General features: G+C 38.8%; 1 protein-coding gene across 7 annotated transcripts in view; it reads left to right on the top strand.

Annotated features, from left to right (window-relative positions):
- Nucleotides 1–21,776, top strand: part of LOC105475271 (dedicator of cytokinesis 4) — a 474,119-nt gene that overhangs the window by 384,457 nt on the left and 67,886 nt on the right. For all 7 annotated transcript variants that reach the window (XM_011730368.3, XM_011730372.3, XM_011730365.3 and 4 more), the window contains exons 28-30: nucleotides 1,840–1,915; nucleotides 4,369–4,469; nucleotides 4,893–4,951. In XM_011730368.3, coding sequence (XP_011728670.2) covers nucleotides 1,840–1,915; nucleotides 4,369–4,469; nucleotides 4,893–4,951 — 236 coding nt within the window. The remainder of the gene's footprint in view (nucleotides 1–1,839; nucleotides 1,916–4,368; nucleotides 4,470–4,892; nucleotides 4,952–21,776) is intronic.

The following is a 21,776-nucleotide window of genomic DNA, read 5'->3' on the forward strand; positions in this document are numbered from 1 at the left end:
TTGAGTAAAATACTTTGGAACATTAATGATGTCTTCAATTATCATTGATTTTTCCAGTGTCTATGGGAAATTGGCACATTATACCATCATTTGCAGGTGATGTTTATCTTTGATATGACTTTGTCTGATGATACCTGCCATTTAGGGGACTGAAGAAACCATAAGACTTCTCAATCTCATAGGTTTTTCTTATACTTAAATTTAATAGTAAGACTCACTGAAAGGTGCGTATGCATATATAAAATGCACACCCATGTAACAATGCCTGTTCATGGTAGAGCGGATTCCCATGAAATTGTGGTTTTGTTTCATTTTTGTTACCTTGAACTTCCACATTTAACCATCAACTTACCCTTGTTAATGTTTCCCTACCCCACAAGAAAACTATAATAGTGAGTTTCCCAGTAGATAACAATAATGAATATTTGTCTTTCAAAGTCTATATTTTTCTAATTAGTAAATATAATCTTTATTAGCAAGATAGCCAAGGTATGAAGTTGATCATGTATTTTGTTTTCTTTTGTTTTTTCATTTTACCTAGGTTGACATAAATACATCCTCCAATTCCAAATCCCATGAAGAGAACTGAGGCTTTATCATATCACACACTCATTGCACATGCATCTTAGAATTCTAAGGTCAAAGAAATTTTAAATATCAACAATTTATATATTGGTCCTCAGTTTATAGCAGCTCAGGGGGTGGCTTATCTTGCTTTAGCATAATGTTGTATTAAACATTAAGTGAACCAATTGGAAATATATTCAACTTTAAATATTTATCTTCTGGTTATAAAAATTAGCAGATTTTGAACAAATTGCAGAGCTCTAGAACTAACCACCAAATCCTTCCTTTTAAAATCTCCCCAGTGAGCTACCTGTGGCTGTATTGGTCAGGCTTTTCCTGATTTCTCCGGCCCTGGAGATGACCCTTTCTCTGAATGTCTGTAGCACTCTGTTGGTTTCGCACAGCTTAGTACTGGGTTATAGACAATTTCACAGTCTGTAATTGTTTCTTTAGTGGCAGTCTTGTCACCCTTAAAGAGGGAATCTGTTTTCCATAGCTCTCCCATGCCCTCTAATACCTTAAACAGGGGAGAACAGAGAGAAGGCTAATAAGTACTCAATGTATTCTATTATTTTTTCCTATCCATTTTGTCTTTGGGCTCCATTTTTTCCTCTGTATTTTAAAAAGCATGACTTTCTTTTATGATAATCAAATATGGAATGTTGCCTATAATCCTAGCACTTGGGGAGGCCCAGACAGGAGAATAGCTTGAGGTCAGGAGTTCAAGACCATCCTGGTCAACATAGTGAGACCCCGTCTCACAAAAACTGAAAAACCATTTGGTTGGACACAGCAGCAGGCACCTGTAGACCCAGCCTCTTGGGAGGCTGAGGCAGGAGGATCACTTGAGCCCAGGAGTTCGAGGCTACAGTGAGCTGTGATCATGCCACTGCACTCCAGCCTGGGCAATAGAACAAGACCCTGTCTCGAAAACAGAAAAATATGGAATGTTATGTTTGTAGTAAATCATTCTGTTTTGTTTGGAAATTAACAAAAAACATTACAAAACATCAAGGTAATAATATGTTTCTGTCTGAGTCATATGAATTCATAGATCTTTTGTGTATCAGTTTACAAAGGACCTGACTTCAGTGATAGATGCCTTCCCCTTTTTTGACCCGTCATATCTTTGTTTCAAATATGAATTATTTAATATTGCTCCAGATGCTTACTGAAGGTTTTATTTTATCTTAGTAGCTTTTTATTCTTGTATACTAAATGGTTTTCACTAATATGAAGTTTTCACCTTGACATTTTTTTTTTTATCACTAGTGTTATTATTACAACAGTTCTGTACCTCTCAGATGCACTTCGTAAGAACTTCTTAAATGAAAACTTTGATTATAAGGTAAGCATTCATTTAGATGACTCTCCTGCTTGGGCTAGAAGAATCACATTGTATTATAGGAAATTACCTAACATTCTCTTGGGCCATGTTAGTTTTAACTATGAGTAATATTAGAACAGTTTTCATTTTATTTGTGAACAAATGAAGGCTATAATAATGCTTATCGACCTGGGAAATCATAGCGCTTAAAAGGAGATAGTTTTTTATTGTTACTATACATTTTAATTCTTGCTCTTTTCTGTATGATCCCTGTTTATGACAAAGGAGACTTAGAACATAGTGTTTTTTTACTTTTTAGAAATGGAGTTTATATGAAGAAAACATATACAAAGTAGACCCTTTAGTTTGTTATTTCTCTGTCTTCCCATTTTTTTAGAATGAATTAATGAAAAGAAAAAATGAAACATTGGTAAGGTTCTTTAAGGCAGAACCCTCTGTGTATCTATGATATAATGTGATATGCCTGGGTGCCTACAAATTATAAACAGCAAAGATGAGCAGTGCCTATCTTGGCTTTCTTCCTCAATGGTGGTTCTTTTGGGCATCTTTGTCCTTACTCTGTTCTTACATATTTCATATTAAACATTTTTATAAAATTTCCTTATTGGATAATAAGAAAATACAAAAAAGCACAAATACAATAAAAAAGGAATTTTAATAGTTACATAATATTTGTCTACATCGTAGCTTATAATATATCAAAATTTCATATTTCATTCTTATAAATTACTCATTTTATGTACATTCTTATAAAACTTGGCATATATCCCTAATTATTTCTTTGGTTCTTTTTTTGTTTCTGGTGTTTTTGTTTTTGTTTTTTGAGACAGAATCCTGCTCTGTTGCCCAGGCTGGAATGCAGTGGCACGATCTCAGCTCACTGCCACCTCCACCTCCCAGGTTCAGGCGATTCTCTTGCCTCAGCCTCCAGAATAGCTGGGATTACAGGTGCACACCACTATGCCCGGCTAATTTTTTTTTTACTTTTAGTAGAGACGGGGTTTTGCCATGTTTGCCAGGCTGGCCTTGAACTCCTGACCTCAGGTAATCTGCCTGCCTCAGCCTCCCAAAGTGCTGGGATTACAGGCATGAGCCACCGCACCCAGCCCTTAATTATTTCTTTAGACAAATCTTTATTAGTGGAATTGTTGAGTGAAAGGTTGTACCAATTACATTTGATTGCCTCTTTTCCTGCAGCTACACCAACACTAGAAGAGATTTTTTTTCTGACAGATAAAGAAAAAATCCTGTTTGCTTTAATTTACATTTCTCACTAGTTATTACTTGTTGACTAGTTACTAGTTACTGATCAAATTTCATATTTTTGTGAATTGTTCTTGACTTTGTGTGTGTGTGTGTGTGTGTGTGTGTGTGTTTGTGTGTTTTAGAAAGAATCTCTCTCTGTCACCCAGGCTGGAGTGCAGTGGCACAATCTTGGCTCACTGCAGCCTCTGCCACCAAAGTTGAAGCAATTCTTTGGCCTCAACCCACCGGGTAGCTGGGACTACAGAAGCATACCACCAGGCCTGGCTACTTTTTGTATTTTTAGTGTAGGCAGGGTTTCACCATATTGGCCAGGCTGGTCTCGAGCTCCTGACCTTGTGATCCGCCCACCTTGGCCTCCCAAAGTGCTGGGATTACAGGCATGAGCCACTCACTGCACCTGGCTTGTTCTTGACTTTTATTCATTATTTTACTTAGGGTTTCATTATATTCTTTTTTACTTGTAAGAGCTCTTTATATATAACAGACACTGATTCTGTGTCATATGTCTCCTGGTTTGTTATTTGTCTTTAATTTTATGTGGTGTCAGTGGAGAAGTGTGTTCCTTCCATTATGTCCTTTTTTTTTTTTTTTTTTTTTTTTGCTAAGTTTATTTCAGGAAACTTTATTCAGATCTCTTTCTGATTCTGTTTTTTGGTATAAGAAAACTTAAAAGATTTGCCTGGGCAGGGAATTTTTATATAATGTCTGAATTTAAAGCAATTAGCATATCTGAAGAAGTGTATGCATTTTTTACAAGTTCTACGCTAAAAGGAGTTCCAAAAATGAACTCACACAGGAATAAAGAAATCCATCTTATACTTCATCTTCTTGGAGATACTCAGACATATTACAAGAGAAGTCACACATCTACCTTTTAGCATATACCAAAAAGCTCGTGAAACCTGGAATACAGCTTTGGAGCAATATACACCTAGATAATAATAGTACTTATTTATTTAGTTACTTCTTTGTTTTAGAAAATTTCAAGCATATGTACAATTAGAGAAAATAGTATAATGAACCCCCATGCTGTACCCATATCCGGCTTCATCTATTATCAACTCATGGTCAGTCTTACTTCAACTATACCCTCAACCACTTTTGAAGCAAATCCAAAATACTATGTCACTTCACCTGTCAATATGCTTGTAACACCATAGTATTGAAATACCTTGTTCTTGTTTTAGATCTGGGATTCCTACTTTTACCTCGCAGTCATTTTTATAAACCAGTTGTGTCTGCAGTTGGAGATGTTCACACCTTCCAAGAAGAAAAAGGTGTTAGAAAAGTAAGTATCAATGTATAATCAGGTGAGAAATGTTACCTCTTAAAGAATATTTAGTTCAAATGATTCATAAATTAGAATGCCCATAACTGGAAATCACACAGTGAAGAACCGGTGACCAGGGGGTCAAGAAGCAGTCTTTTCTTGACGTCTTAATGTTTCCAACATGTTTACACATTGTTTTGACCTGGCTCTTTCAGGATTCAAAATGTCTATAGATGCAAAAAATTGTGAAATAGATCTGTTTTACTAAAAGGTTTACATGAGGATTTGACTTAGAGGCATCGTGACATATATATTAAACATCTTTAATTTAAAACTCCTTGCCTTTTAATTCGGAATGATAGATTGTATCCTAAAGACACACAAATACTCCTTTGTTCTGGAGGCATAGTATCAGGTTTGGTTTTTTTTGTTCTATTTCAGGTATGGTGACATGCGGGTAACAATGGGTTGTGAAATTTTCAGCATGTGGCAAAACCTAGGTAAGTGAGGAAAAGAGAAGCCACATCTACTGTACAGTTCCTCGCTGTACCTTGAAGTGTACAAATGAAGAAAGGCAATTTACCAGTGACACCATTTGAAACCCAATGTCTAAATCAATAAACATCTATAGAAAATAATTGACACTTTGGCATTGAATAAGGTTACAACAAATTCTTTAAATTGGTCTCTAAGAAAAGTCACCTTACCTTTGTGTGTTTCATTATTAATTAATGATAAATTTTATAATCTAGCATTGCTCCAACATTACACATATTTCCAGCGATGAGGTAACCTTTCAGAATTTGGAACTGTAACAACTCAAAATTTCTAGAACTCTGAATTGAAGCTATGAATCATAATAAATTTAGGTTAAACTTCATGAAACAGTGACTTGAACGTTACTACTCTTAAAAACTTGAAAACATTGTCCTATATCATAAGGAGTATAGCCAAAGGATTTTAAAAGCATCTGCAGTTGCTAAGAAACTGTTAGATCCAATTTTGTTAATCTGCCATAGCAGATAGAGTGTATTATCCCAGAAAATTGATGGCACAGATCTGGTCACATAGAAAACAATAATATTTGGAAAACAAATTGTTTTAAAATTCATTGGCATAAGGTCCCTTTCTAGAGATTTGTAACTTATTTCATTTGGTATATTAACTATGCAAGTTTTTAGTATTCATTTACTATTACTGCATCTTAATGCTCCTCTTTTATTTATTAAAGAGATTGACCTATTTGAGTTGAATATGTAATGACCTGAATGTATCTTTTCTCTTGGGCTTATCCAAGCACAACTTGGAGATGGAAGGATTTATTTTCTGTGAATGAAAATAGAACCATTATTGTTTTACTTCCACTCATGTTACAGACTGATTTTTGAGCAGAATCATTACAGGGTGATTTTTTTTAATAGGGTATGTTTATTCCTCAAATATACATAACAACTTGAGGAACTTTGGTATATATAATTAAGCCCAGTGTTCAATGCTTCCTGGTGATTTCAGGAAAAGGAAAAAAAAAAAAATGAAGCCAGGAGCAATGACCCATGCCTGTAATCCCAGCACTTTGGGAGGCTGGAGAAGGCAGATCACTTGAGGTCAGGAGTTTGAGACTAGCCTGGCCAACATGGTGAAACACTGTCTTTAATAAAAATATAAAAATTAGCCAGGTGTGGTGGTGGGCACCTGTAATCTCAGCTACTTGGGAGGTTGAGGCAGGAGAATCACTTGAACCTGGGAGGTGGAGGTTGCAGTGAACCAAGACTGCACCACTGCACTCCAGCCTGAGCGACAGAATGAGACTGACAAAAAAATAAAAGAGTTATCATCTTGAGAAAACAACCTTCAACTATGTAAGGCCAGCCAGAAGATATCATGGTCTGTCTTTAGTTGCAGCTCAAAAATAGTTTTCTTTTTTGGAGACTGCTCTTCTTAGTCTTCAGGTTTTTCAGGTTTCATTCATTCTTTGTGTCCTTATTGTTTCTAAAGAAGATCAAGGCCCTTGTAGTGTCCGTATTGCATTCGACATTAATTTAGCAAGATGTTTTTGAGAGAATGCTGCATTGAATCTGTTTGAATGCACTTGTGATTGTGTAAGCTCTTTTCTGGGCTCAAATTATGAGAGCAGGACAGATTCTGTTGAGTTACAAGAATGTTAAAAAGCATGGCCAGTTCCTATTCCAGATGCATCTCAGCATTGCCATCGATGGTTATTTCCACATAAACCTGTATCCAAACCATAATAGCTATGCATTTAGTCCCATGACCCTCAGGCTGCTAAGTAAAGCTGTCACATGTAATCTCCCTAAACGTGTCACTGTATACTTCATAAACTTTTATCCTCTCTTTTGTCTTTCTTCTAAAATGAAAGTATTTCTGCCTCCCTGGTTTTTATGTTAAATTACTTCTCTGTTTTTCTCAGAGATCTAGAGAATATGGAAAATTTCTGGAGCATATCAATCTCTATAATGCAGTATTTTGTTATAATGTAGCATCAGCATCCTTAGAAGCTTGTAAGAAATGCAAAATCTCTCACTCCACTTTAGACCTACTGAAACACCATCTCTGGAATTGGGGCACAGCAGTCTGTTTTAGCAAGTTCTCCAAGTGATTCTTATGTACTTAGCTAAAAACTGAAAAGCACTGCTTTAGTTTATCCTCTTTCTTTGTTGTTACAGCCCTAAAGACAGCTCTAGCACAATCTTAAGACTCTTTTAGAAAAGGCTCCTCCTTTATACTCAACTTACAGATTCCCAGCATGACATGGTTCAAACGTAGGGTCAGTGTAAATTTTCATTTCATTCCTTGGTTACTGCATTATTTCCCAAGAGTTGTGTCTAGACTTTTAAAGACTTCCCAAATATTAGGTGAATTTTAAGGTTTGTTGCTGTTGTGCAATAGCTAGAATTGGAAAATATTCGGAAATGTTAAAGCCTCCCTTCCAATATATATTTTTATAAAATGAGGAGAAGAATAAGTATTCAGAGTGATATGTTGATACCCCTTATAGGCCTTAGATCAGCTTGTTATTTAGGAATATCAAAATACATTAGTTATCATTTGGTTTACTTATAAATATGTCATGTTGAGAATTTGAATACTATAAGTGAATTTATTCAGGTAATTATAAACTTTCTATGTTTTAATGTAACAGTCCAATAAATTCAATTTGACTAAGTTTATGAAGCACTGGATATATGCAAGTATTTTGGAGGACGTAAGAAAAAATGGTCCACACCTATTAAAATCTTAGTTTTAAAATCTTATATTTTAAAATTTTGTCCAGTTTAGTTGGAACTATGAGAAAGCCTGACAAAGACAACATCATCATGTTTTAGTAAAGCTAGTAAGCTTTTATGATTTCATATATCAAGATCCTCAATATTTTTAATAGATACAAAATGCACTAACTTTTAGAAAATAAGATGAAGGGAGGAAATGCCCAAGGTCACTTAATGTACTTTTATCCACTTGAAACTATGTAGTTGGTCTAATTTAGAAATACACATTTTACTGGATAATACTTTTAAATCAGATTTGGTCATTGATGTTTACCTCTGAAGTGTTGAAATTCTTCCATATGCTGGAAACATGTTGTTTTTTTCCATTCTCCTGAGGACAGGGAGGGGAAAGACACATGTAATTCAGTGACTTGTCTGCTTTTAAACTTAAAGCTGTAGGATTTTAAAATCTGATCATTATATCCCTTAGCAACCTGTGAGCAATTTTTCAACCCTCTGAGACCTAGAACAGCTTACGTTTAGTGTTATTTTTAACCATAAATCATCTGACTAATAGACATTTAGTTGTGTGTGCTTGACATATTTTATAATTCTAAAATTATGTAACAACTTATCTGTAGTATTAAATGTGCTTTTATAATGATTATTTACATAAAGACAGTTTAACCTTTGTTCTGAATAAGTAAATATTTGGATCCTTTAGTATATTTAGTTCACACAACTGGAGGAAGCGAGTTCTAACTTCTCTTCTGCTGTCCCCTCAGTCTTGGAGTTTTTGCAAGCAGAGCCATGAGCACCCATTTTTACGTCTACCAGAATGAATCCATGGCTCTGCTAGTTTGTGCTTCAGCCCTAGTTCTATGAAGTCTGTTGGGAACATAGAAATAAAATCAAAAGGTTTTGTTGTCTAAAGACAATAAATAGTCCTCCACAGGTCAACGAGGCAGGGCTTCTCTTCTTCCCTTGTGAGACAGCAGTGGATCCTGGGGACAGAAAGGCTTTAAGCTCTTGCCAGGAACCTTAAGTCATGCTGCCTGTCTCCAGTGCATACAGAGCACTGAACACATCATCCTGCTCATATAATTAATATTTAGTTTTAAAGTATTTTTTAATTGTGGTAAAATACACAAAACATGTACATCTTGGCTGGGTGCAGTGGCTTACACCTGTAATCCCAGCATTTTGGGAGGCTGAGGTGGGTGGATCACATGAGGTCAGGAGTTCGAGACCAGCCTGGCAAACATGGCAAAACCCCATCTCTGCTAAAAATATAAAAATATAAAAATTAGCTGGGTATGGTAGCATATGCCTGTAATCCTAGCTACTCGGGAGGCTGAGGCAGGAGAATCGCTTGAATCTGGAAGGCAGAGGTTGCAGTGAGCCAGGATTGTGCCATTGCACTCCAGCATGGGGGACAGAGCAAGACTCTGTCTCAAAAAAAATAAAAATAAATAAAAATAAATGTACATTCTAACTACACAGGGCACAGCTCAGTGATACTAAGTATATTCATACTTCAATGCAACCATCACCACCATCCATCTCTAGAACTCTTTTCATCTTGTAAAGCTGAAATTCTATACCCAATAAACAATAACTTCTCATTCCCCTGTCTCCCCAGCCCCTGGTACTAACATTCTACTTTCTGTCTCTATGAATTTAACTACTGTAGGTACTTCACATAAGTGGAATCATACAGAATTTATCTTTTTGTAACTGGCTTATTTTGCTTAACAGATTGTCCTCAAGATTCATTCATGTTGTAATGTATCAAAATTTTCCTTTTTGAGGCCGAATAATATTCTATTGTATGCATATACCACATTTGCTTTATTCATTCATTCCTCAGTGGACATTTGGGTTGCTTCTGCCTTTTGTCTGTTGTGAATAGTGCTGCTATGAACGTGGGCATATAAAATATCTCTGAGATCTGGCTTTCAGTTCTTTTCGGTATATAGCCAGAAGTGGAATTGCTGGATCATATGGTAATTCTATTGTTAATTTTTTGAGGAACTGTTCTCCACAGCTGCTGTAACGTTTTACATTCTCACCAACAGAGCACACACATTCTAGTTTCTCCATTTTCTCTCCAGCATTTGTTATTTCCTGGTTTTTTGACAGGAGTCATCCTCATGGGTATGAGGTGGTATCTCATTTGCAGTTTTGGTCAAATAATGTATTTTTGGAGCATCAAAGCCAGCTAATGATAAGTAAACACCTTTTCTTAAATACGGTATCCCTCAGCGTTTTCATTTTCTAAGTTGAAGGACTAAAAAATGCTCTGTCAAGAGCCGTGGTGGAGGAAGGCATATGTTTTCCCCCGAAACTTTACCGATCTCTACCCCTACTTGCAAGAACAGAGAAAAAGGTTGGTCTTTACTACTGTGTTCCAGCACTGGCTTTTATCTTTCTTCAAGGTTAAGTTTTTCTTTCTATTTTTAGATGAACTAACATTCTTACTAAATATAAAGTGAGCTCTTTGTTCCACATTTGCAAACATAGCGTCTTGTAACTGCTGTAGGAAAAAAAAAAATCAATACTTCCCTAGCAGGCTGTTCTGTGTGCTTAAATATAAAACTCCAACAGCCCAAGTAGCAGGTGCCCTAAATACTTCAAAATAAGACCATGTGGCCGACAATTAGAGATAGAGAAAGTATACTAAATCTGTGGTTTAAAAAGAAGTCATTTAAATGAAGTTTATTTTGCTGTTGCTGTACATAGCTCAAAATTGCTTTGCTGGTTCTGCAGGAATTAAATTTTCTGTGGTTGGAGAGCCTGTTCAGGTTTGCAGATTCCGTGTTCCCAAAGTATGTTTTCAGCAAATAAGCTATTCTCATGCATTCCTGCACAGTGACTTAAATGTAGGTGTGGCTTCTCTGACCTTACTGTCAATGGAAAAATCAGGCTACAGAATGTAGTATATGGACTTTGAATTGTGATTGAAAGAAACCAGCTATACATGACATGTTTTAAGACCATCAGAGGAAATTTTAATATAGGCTGGGTTTTAAATTAATTTAAGGAATTATTATTTGTCTTTGTTAGGTGTGATAAAGGCATTCTAATTCTGTATTTGTAAAATGTCCTATCTGTTAAAGATGCTTACTGATGTGTGTACAAGTAGACTGATATAATGTCTCAGGCCTGCTTTAAAGTACTCTAGAAAAAGAAATAGTTGAGGTATTAGGTGAAATGGGAAGGACAAGAGTCTTGATAATTATTGAAGCTAGGTGATGGATGTATGGAGTTTTATTTTTTTTTTAATTTTTTTTTTTTTACTATTTTCTGTGATTTTGTATGCATTTGAAATTTTTCATATTAAAAAAATTTAAAGAAGATTTGTTTGTAAAATATCATAAGTGGAAGAGATTTTTTTGATGAGATTCAAAAGTACTCAAGCAAGTGCATGCTAATACGGTCTTCATTAGAGAGGCCAAGGGATGCCAGGCTCTGGAAAGACTAAAGACCAAGATAGTAACATAGAAGCTCTGAATCTCATCTACCAACTCAGGCATGGGAGAACTACTTGGGCTGGCAGGAAATTCAGTTTCATTTTGTATTCCCTCTCTCTTCCATCCTTCTTTTTTCACACACACCCAAAAGCTGTGCAAAGGTTTATTAGAGTCAAGGCAGCAGAGAGAGCATAGCTGGGGCTCTGCTGGGGTGCAGCCTCTGTGACTGGGCTTTGAGCCCCAGCAGCCATCTCCTGGAGCAGGGTTGTGGAACAAATGCAAGACCTGTTAATCTCAGAATTTGTGAGCCTTTGCCCTAACAGAAATTTTCTTCCCCCTTTTTTCTTTCCCCCCACTCAATTTCCAGAACATCTTGATAAGCTGTTTAGTGGGTTTAGGCTTTTTAAAATGACAATAAGAGTGATTGAGTTCAGTTTGCATGGGTTTTCTACCCTGACAAAAATGACTGAGGGAAGGAATTGCAAATGCTAGCTGCTAGTTACTGGCTGGAATTGTGTATGTTGATAGAATGAGGAAAATATAGGGAGAGCTATGAATTTATATTTCAGTGAGTTTGTCAGTCTTGATAGTATTTATTCTGGCTGGGCACGGTGGCTCATGTCTGTAATCCCAGCACTTTGGGAGGCCAAGGCGGGCAGATCACAAGGTCAGGAGATCAAGACCATCTTGGCTAACATGGTGAAACCCCATCTCTACTAAAAATACAAAAGAAAAAAGAAAAAAAAATTAGCCAGGTGTGGTGGTGGGCGCCTGTAGTCCCAGCTACTCAGGAAGCTGAGGCAGGAGAATGGCATGAACCCAGGAGGCGGAGCTTGCAGTGAGCTGAGATCGCGCCACTGCACTCCAGCCTGGGCAAAAGAGCAAGACTCTGTCTCTTTTTTTTTTTTTTTTTTTTGAGACGGAGTCTCGCTCTGTCACCCAGGCTGGAGTGCAGTGGCCAGATCTCAGCTCACTGCAAGCTCCGCCTCCTGGGTTCACGCCATTCTCCTGCCTCAGCCTCCCGAGTAGCTGGGACTACAGGCGCCCGCCACCTCGCCCGGCTAGTTTTTTGTATTTTTTAGTAGAGACGGGGTTTCACCGTGTTAACCAGGATGGTCTCGATCTCCCGACCTCGTGATCCGCCCGTCTCGGCCTCCCAAAGTGCTGGGATTACAGGCTTGAGCCACCGCGCCCGGCCAAGACTCTGTCTCAAAAAAAAAAAAAAAAAAAAAAAGGATTCTATTGGGCAGTAAACATACAATTAGATTAATAAAAAAGTTTCTTTTGAGGTGTTCCTGCTCTGATGAAAACTAAGCAGTCCTTTGGGAAAGACAAAGGAATATCTAGGTCAAAAATAAAGGTAGGAATGCAAAAGGAGTTATGAGCCACGTTTCTTCCTCACACATAATGGATATGAATAAGTAATTTAGAGATAGTGATGATACAGCTCTGATGAATGGAAGAACACCAGGGTTTTTGGTCTTGCACTGATTTAGGTAAAAGGACACACACACACGTGGAGTGGTTTTAAGGCGCGAAAAGTTTAATAGGCAAGAAAGAAGAAAACAGCTCCCTTCTACAGAGACAGAGGTGGGGGGGCTTGAAACAAAGACTGCGTGAGCAGCGGAAAAATGGTCAGTTATATCAGAGGCTGGAAGAGGTGATGTTTGATTTGCATGGGCCCAGGGGATTGGTTTGACCAGGTGTGTCATTTACATAGCCCGAAAAAAACCTGGCCCTCCCACCTTAGTCCTTTAATATGCAAATGTGGGTCACCATGATGTTCTGAACACGTGGTGTTATCCGGAGGTGGCCATGACACTTGGCACAGGTGGTGACAAGGAGAAAGCAGGAATCACCATGTTGGCCATGTCAGATGGACCTAGTTTTTGATCGCTGGTATTCGCATATTGGAGTTTGCCAGCCTGGCTCTTCAGCTGCCTTTTCTGTTAGAGAAGAAATGTTTCGGGCAGTTGCTTTTTATTGCAGGAAAATTTTCACTGAGAACCTTTACCCCTGCTATCTGCCTAAAAGTTATTTCTTAATAACTACTGTGTTATTCCCCCTTTAAAGAGAAGTAAACCTAACTGCTATTAGGGGATGTTGGATGCCGATTCTTTCTGGCTACTTCCTGTTGAAAAGGGGTGCCGTGTGGGGGAACAGGAGTTGGGCCTTCTCCTGAGGTTGATTTAAGGGTTTTTGGAAGAATAGCGTGTCTATGTTTGGCTTTGTTTGCAGCACTGTTTGGAGTTTGGTTACCTTTAGGCAAAAAAAGATAAATTGTACAAGAAGATTTAAAATACAGGGTTAGAATATGAGCATTAAGATTACCACCATTAGTGGGGGTCCTATAGACCGTAACTGACAGTAGAGTTTGACACCTGTTTGTTACACCAATGGATTGCAATACCGTTTTGCCTTTACTAGATGTGCTGAACATTACCAGAAACATTAATATAAAAGGAACATTTTTCTTGAGGAAAAGCATGTATTTGCCCCTTGACTTGCCGTTAGAGAGTAATTTTAGGCTTAGGCTATTTTTGTACCTTGCAATATGATTGGGAGAGATATGTTATTGGGTGGCTAAAATAATTTTAGCATTAATTTGACAATTTCTTTTCTTTATTAATTTTTTAATAACTTCCACAAACTCTACAACATACTTAAACTTTCTGACTTGTTCTAAACATCCTTCTTTCAAATAACCAGTTGTATTTTTTTTTAGGACTGTATTTACCATAAAAATCTTTCCTTGCATAAAATCTTTTTTTAATAACCTTCTTTTCCTAGCTTAAAGTGTATTGTATTATCAACCTTTAGTAAAAAGGCCTATTACACTTAGTGATAGTAAAACTTTTATACTTACTTTTTATTCCTATTACTTTTGCTATAAGCAAAACAACCTTGAGTAAATCTTTCCTGCAATTATTAATCCTGTTATAAGGATGATAATCAGGCAAAATATTACAGCAATTAGAATTTTTCAACCAGAATTCCACATTGTGGGTGACACAGTGTATAGTTTTAGTGCAAATAGTAGCAGGATGATAACAGTTCCCACAAGAGTGGCATAGTAAATAATTTCCATTTAAAATTATTTATTTACTTGCCAAGATATAATCTCCTTCGTAGATTTATAAAGTTACAAATGCAATCCCATGTATAATTAAAATTTGTTTGCAAATATGAGTTAAAAAGAAGTTTTAATATTTGGTGGTGAACTTTGAGAGGAAAGGTTAGGTAGGAGTGGGATTAAGATGAATAGCCCTTACGTAGTTACTTATTTTTTTTTTATGAGTTTTAGCTTAAGATTTTCTATTTCTTCACACTGATATTTAGGACGTTCCTCTGGGCTGTCAGGGGTTGCTCCCTTAGCTTTTTAGGCTTTGACTTGAGTGTGATGTATCCAGAAGTTGATTTCTGTAACTTTTATTGCCAAAGGGATTGAAAGAAGAACAGCGTAGGGCCCTTTCCAGCTTGGCTTATGGAAGGAAAGAGAGATGAGAGTTTTTGCTAATACTAAATGTCCTGGGTTGAATAAAGATGGCTCTATTTTCTGGGGTTGGGCTTCTGCTAGTTGTGTCAATTTTTGTTGGAAGTAATAGAGAGGTTACATGCTTAACCAATTTAGAGGTTTTCTGCCTGAAAACAATATCTGAGCACATTAATAAGTTTTATCCTTTCCCAAGTGAAAAGCTTGGTGAAGGATTTTAAGAACTTTCCATTGGCTGGAGGCTGGCAAATGGAGTTTGCCATTATTTGACCATAGCAATTCTGAGGGCTGGAAAGTATGCCCTTGAGAAGTGGCCTATTTTATTTCTATAAGGAATACTGAAGTTTAATTTCTTTTATGGAGCCTTCCTAGATTAGAAGAGGTTTGAAGCATGTTGATGCCTTGCGGCTTCCTTGCCTTTGACCTAGCTACCTGATTAGTCAATTGATTTCCTTTGGCTACTTCACTTGTTTCTTTTTGATGTCCCCTACAATGCATTCTTGCTATTTCTTGTGGAAGAAAAACTGAGGATAATAACCTATTGATTTTCTGGTGATATTTTATAGGAGAATCATTAGTGGTAAGCGGATATCTTTCCTTTCAAATGGCAACATGAGCATGGAAAATTAGGAAAGCATACTTGGAGTTAGTATAAATGTTAGCTACCTTTCCTTTGCTTAATTCAAGTGCTCTTGTAAGAACTATCAGCTTAGTGAATTGAGCACTGTGCCTGGGGAGAGACATTATTTAGAGTGACTACTGCTTATCCTGCCTTATGTATTTCTTGTTTTACTGGCTGTTAGCTAAGAGTTTTCCCTAGAGGACGGTAATTCTGCCACATTATGTGGGGTATAAACAGTTAAATAATTTTCTAGGGTTAAATTGGAGGCTTTTTTGACTAGTAGAGCTATTATGACAATGGCTTGGAAGCATGTGTGTGTAATAGGTCCTCCTAACTGCAACTAAGATTGAGAAAAATATTGGATTAGAGTTTTTCCTGAGATACCCCTTATGGTCTTGCTATGGGAAGAGGGGAGGCCTGGTTTAGAGAGGAGAAAAGAAAGAGACTGGCTTTAATGTTTAGAAGGAGGTTCACTTTCCTTGCTTTAATTTTCAGAATTACTCAGAGCTCTCATGCTATAATGGCAGTTTGAGCCGCTGGAGCCAGGGCTTGAGCCCTAGGATCCATCAGTCCTGCTGGACCATCTGTGAGACTGGTCCTGAACCCAGTGACCTCCACCTCTGGGGGCAGTTCTGTCTCCAGTGGTCTCCGCCACAGGCTGGACAGGGTTGAGATGGCTTTTTCTTGCTGCCTGGGCATTCCTTTTTAAAATGCCCTGGCCTGCCACACTAATAGCAGCTAGCAGATGCACTTCGGGGATCCTGGACTTTGCAAGCCTGCAAAGCTGCTGCTAGAGCCTTTGTCCTTCTCCTGAGCTTTTTCTTTTTCCTTTGGGCCTCCTTCTGGTCCCTATTATAAAAGACCAAATTAGCCACTGTTAGGAGGCTTTCTAAGGTGCTGTTTGGTCCCATAGCTTGCTTTTGTAGTTTCCTTTTAATATTGGCAGCTGCCTGTGTAATAAACTTGTTTTTTAGAACGAGCCATCCCTTGACTGAATTGGGGTTAAGGAGTTGTATTCTATTAGTGCCTTTCTCAGCCTTTTCATAAAGGCTACAGGATTCTTACCTGTCTTGTGGTCTATTATAGACAGTTTAGAGTAATTAAGAGGTTTGGCCCTGGTTTTCCACAGGCCTTCTAAAATGCATATTAAAAAGTACTTTCTTTTTTTCATTTATTTCCTGAGTTGTTGGGATTTCAATCAGAAGTGTTTACTGGAACTGCTTCCCTCCCAATTGGGAATGGTGTTTCTACAATTTTTTTTGCTTTCCTTGTTTGTTTTCTTCCCTTTTGTGGTATTATGGGAAATATATTGCTCACCTCTGAAATTGAGCTGCTTGCTTTTTAGCTACCATTAGGTTCCGGTTTAGGAGCAGTATAACATCCTTCCTTGTGAGGTGAAATACTTGAGTTAAATTTTGGAAAACTTCTGTATACCTATTAGGGTCTTTGGAAAATCAGCCTAAGTTTTCCTTTATTTGCCTAAGGCTCTGTAATAAGAAGGGAACTTAAAGGGGCCCCAAATAAGGGGGATTTTTAGATGGTTCCCCTGGAAGTTGCTTTTTTAATTTTGGGGAACTTTTTCCCTGGCCCTACCTGATAAGATTGCTAAAAGAGCTGGGTTGCAAAGGTTTGGTAAAAATGCCATGTCCTTGTGCAAAAGAAAATGAGTTGCTTTTCTCTTTAAAGTTGAAGATTAAGGAAGTTCTGGTGTTTTAGAGTGCACTTCAGAGGGGTGTAAGCTGAAGATAATTTATTACCCATTTAGAAAAAGAAGTGAGAATAAAAGCATTTTTTTAGTCGTCTTCCTTTCTGTATGACCCAGGGTGGAGGAGAAGACAGGGAGAATTCTCCGACTGTTTTCCCTTTCTGGTTTTTGGATCTTGGCACCATGTTAAATCTGTCGCCCATGGTTGAAGGCATGGTCCTGCAAGTCATGGAACTGGATGAACTAAGTGACGGATGGGACTAACCACGCTTACCCACGCAACCTTAGCTCGTCCACCTTGTGTGATTCCCCTTTGACTTCCTATATTTGTGGTTTGGCTGGCCTTCTAAAAAATGGATCTTGGAGAGACTGTGTTGCCTTTGGGCAAGGCTTCTTTAACAGAGGAAATGTGCTAGATTGCCTGCTATTGTGGCCCATGCTAAAGCACTTACCTTTAAAAAAAATGGTTCCGTTAACTTACGAACTTAAAATCCCTACTAATTAAGTACCATTTTAATAGAAAACACTATAGGTGCCTTAAAAGAACGTAGAAACCAAATGGCCATCTTTTTGCTGATGGGAAAATATTGAGACTAACATTTGGCTACAGAAGATATCTTACTGCCAACTGCTGAAGGAAGAACTTTCCTGTTCACAGAAGTAGCAGTAGAAAAACGTAAAAAGGAAAAGTTGCAAAGCTTCAGTGTACTGCAAAGAACTAGCAATGTGTCATGCATTAGTGAGAAACAATTAAGTTACGTTTGTTGAAACCTTGAGAGAGAGGAAAGAACTACATGACTTTGGTGATATAAAGGGACTTTCAAATGGGCACAGGTCTGAGGATTGTGTTTGGAGCTGTATTTCTGGCTAGATGCCCAAAGCATTTTGATCACTGTAACTCACACTGACACTCAACCCAAGGTAAAATCAGCCTGCCTCCTGTGATAGAGAGGCACTCTCTGATGGTGTGAGGTCTCTGGGGAGCACCCATTCCCAAGAATGGGGGACATCCCAGATGCCCCAGGGTGCAGCTAAAGGGGGGGTGAGCATCTTGCCAGTGGAGATCATGAGGACCTTGGTCCCCTAGGGCACTCAGGATACAGGCTAAAGGCAAGGATATCCAGTTCCTAGTGGAGGCGGATATCTGAGACGGCCTTGGGACAGCATCACAGACTGTGGTTGAGAAGTTGATGCATAGCCGTCTAGGTATTTTCAAGATAGAAGGTTGTTCAGACCAGTGGCCTCTGTCAAAGGTACCTTTTCCAGGAGGATGGAAATTCCAAGGAAATTCAGGCTTATGAAGGTCTTAGCACAGAGCTTCCCATCTCCTCCTTATCACCATATTGGTCTGCAGAGGGTAGGCAGGACCCTGTTCAGAGGGCCTTTGACAGAGGGTACTGGTGCTTACATTCTAACTAGTATAGCAGAGCTCCGTTGATTACATGTGACAAAGTCAAAGATCAAAACACCAAATTCACGTTAAAGAAATACATTGTCTCTGGGAGCTAGGAAGCCCATAGGTGGATCTGGCTTCAGGCATGACAATTTTCAAGAGGACACACATCAGAGCTGGCTGTTTCCCAGCTCTCCTTTGTTCTGTGTGTGGACTTTAACCTCTGTGTACTCTCAGGCTTTCTCCACTCTGTGGGAAAATGGCTTCCATCAGCTTCGAGCCTATTTCCTCTTTTCCAAGTTCCTTTTAGAATGTTGCACAGAACCACAGATTGTTCCTGCTGGGTGATGTGCCTATCATGAACCAGTCCCTGGGGCCAGGGATGAAGCTGGGTTTTGTTTGTTTGTTTAAAGAAGTCCTTATGTTTCTCAGCTGTACTTCATTCTGGGCTTCCATGATCCTCCTGCCTTAGCCTCTGAGTAACTACCAGGAGTGCCACTAAACCCAGCTGAAGCTAGCTTTTTGGCAAGGCCCAGGTTATATGCCTACTCTTGAGGCTGGGGCAGTAGAGTGAGGACTCCCCAACCCCATCCCAACCACATGGAATGATGGATTAATGTGGGACAAATGACACATGTGATTGCACTCTCCCATCAGAAAGACAAAAAAAAATCCCTCTTCATTTCCATGCCTCAAGTTCCTAATTAGCTTTCTTGCATTTACTCTCAGACAACTTTAAGAGAAGAAATTGGCAATCCTTGTCAGCTTACCTTGTCTCTCTCTCTTTTTACTTTGTAATTCATTGTAATCAGGTTTTCACTTGCATTACTCTTCTGACACATCTAAAGGCCTGTAGTGAGTCCCATCCCTAGGATAGTGATTAAGAATTCATTGTAGAGCCAGCTAGCTGGGTGACTTTGGGCAAGTTGCCTAACTTCCCAGGATTTTAGCTGCCTTCTCTGTAAGTGGGAGGTTGATAGTTCCTACCAACTGGAGTTGTTGTAGGGAGCAAATGAAATTACACATGTAAAGCACCCAGAGCAGTGCCTGCCATAGGGAGTGCTTACAAGTACCAGATGTTATTAAGGAGTCACTGCATTTGACAACTTTGCCCCTCTTTGCTTCTGAAAGCCTTCTCTTCTCTATCATTTCCCATTGCCTCTTTCCCACTTCCCCTTCCCTAACCCACACCATGTCTCTTCAGTCGGCTCCTCTCTTGTCCCAGCACATGTGTGCCCAGGCTGTCGTGTTCCAAAGTGTTCCTTTTATATTTTGCCATAGGTTTTCCCCATGTGATTTCATTCACCCTGTTTATCACTGAGAGTTCTGAAATAGTACATCTCCAGCCCAGGCCTCTGTCCTGAGCCCCAGACCAGGCTCTTTGACAGCTGCTAGAGTATTCAGTGTTAGAAGTACCTCAAACATGCCCCAAACTGAAGTCGTGATCTTGCCTCCCGTCTTAAGTTGGCTTCTGCTTCTGTAAATTTGATATCATTTAGCAGTGTTTACTCTCACTCATACTCTTGCCCCTTTTCTGTATTACCATGGCTGCTGCTTTTGAACCAATCTTTGTCATATTTACTTGGATAACCTACTTGGCCCTCCAGCATCTGTCTCCCTACTACAGCCCATCTTCCACACTCTCCCAGTTATTTTCTTACAAAATAAAGCTCTAATCGGCCACCACCACCCACAGCTGAACTACCCAACTCCCTCTTCCACTCAGCTTAGCTTACAAACCAAGTCACCCTCTTTGCCAACACTTCCCTCACCCAACCCTGACCCCTGCCACACTGAACTTCTGAGTGTGACACACCATGTCTGGCTAACTTTTTGTATTTTTTGTACAGATGAGGTTTCACCATGTTGCCCAGGCTGGTCTTGAACTCCTGGACTCAAGCGGTTCTCCTGCCTTGGCCTCCCAAAGTTCTGGGACTGCAGGCGTGAACCAGTGTGCCCGACCCTTTGTTTTTTCTTGATACTAGATTTGTAGCTTAGCAATAGCCCAAATACCCATGGTGATTTAGCTATTTACAAGTATTTCTCCTAATACAGTGTTTAACATACACTAGACATTCTTATTTCTTGAGTCACTGAATGAATAATGACTGAATGAGTTGATAAAATGGAAATACAGTAAACACATACAATATAGAATAAGGTACATTTTTATGATCTTGACATTCCCCCAAACTTCCCAAACTGTCTATGAAATGAATAATTTGTTCCTTATCAAAACATGTACAAGAAAGAAGTAACCCCTACTGCTTTATCTCTTTTTGTGTTTATAGCAATTTCAGTACTTAAAAATTCAAATCATTTCTTTGACTGCTGTAATGTCTTGTTGAGGAAAGTTGATGTGTAGAGACAGAAGATACCATGACCTCCCTGGCTTACAGACTGTAGGGAAGTTTTTCTAAATTCTCTTCTCTCACATTGGTGGCATGTGCAGTATTGCAACATGGCCCTTCAAATCTAAAATATTCAGCTATGTGCAGTAACAGGTACCCTTCTGTGTCATCGAGAGAGGGAAGAAAGTTTTATCATGATAGAAATGCTCATACTCTGAGGATATATTAGAGAGTGAATACTTGAGGGTAGAAATAATCAAACAACTCTTCTTGATGCTGGATATTTTAGCCTAAAGGAAAAAAATAATACATGGGTTTAGCTTTGAAATGTTTCAACAATTTCACTGATTGTCCAGAAGTCATTGTGTGCCCACTTTCCTCATGTGTTCATCTATTGTCAGTGTTACTTTCTGTGCCAAGATATGAAAAACTTGCTATTGACTTAGTCATGTTCTTGCTAATGTCCCATAGCACCGAAAATAAGGTGATTGTGCAGAGATGGAGGCCCACCTTCCAAAGATGGTGGAGGTTTCCCAAGGCACTTCCAATCCCAAAAAACAGTGAATTCACAAACATCCACATGTTTTCCCAGCTCTCATCTCAGTCATCATTTTAGCTTCTCCCCAGATTCTTTCATATTCACATTACTTTAAAAAAAACCCTTCTAAGCCAGGTGCAGTGGCTCACGCCTGTAAACCCAGCACTTTGGGAGGCCAAGGTGGGTGGATCACCTGAGGTCAGAAGTTCAAGACCAGCCTGGGCAATATGGTGAAACCCCATCTCTACTGAAAATACAAAAATTAGCTGGGTGTGGTGGTGCGTGCCTGTAACCCTAGCTACTCAGGAGGCTGAGGCAGGAGAATCACTTGAGCCCGGGAGGCGGAGGTTGCAATGAGCCGAGATTGTGCCATTGCACACTAGCCTGGGTGACAGAGCGACACTCCGTCTCAACAACAACAACAACAACAACAAAAACCCTCTAAAGTCATTTATAGTATACCTATGCACTGTGAATCTGCAGTGTCACTGGAAAATTACCCTCCTTCATGAAGTCAGCTATC

This window comes from Macaca nemestrina, chromosome 4, assembly GCF_043159975.1.
Source record: "Macaca nemestrina isolate mMacNem1 chromosome 4, mMacNem.hap1, whole genome shotgun sequence".
Taxonomy (NCBI): domain Eukaryota; kingdom Metazoa; phylum Chordata; class Mammalia; order Primates; family Cercopithecidae; genus Macaca; species Macaca nemestrina.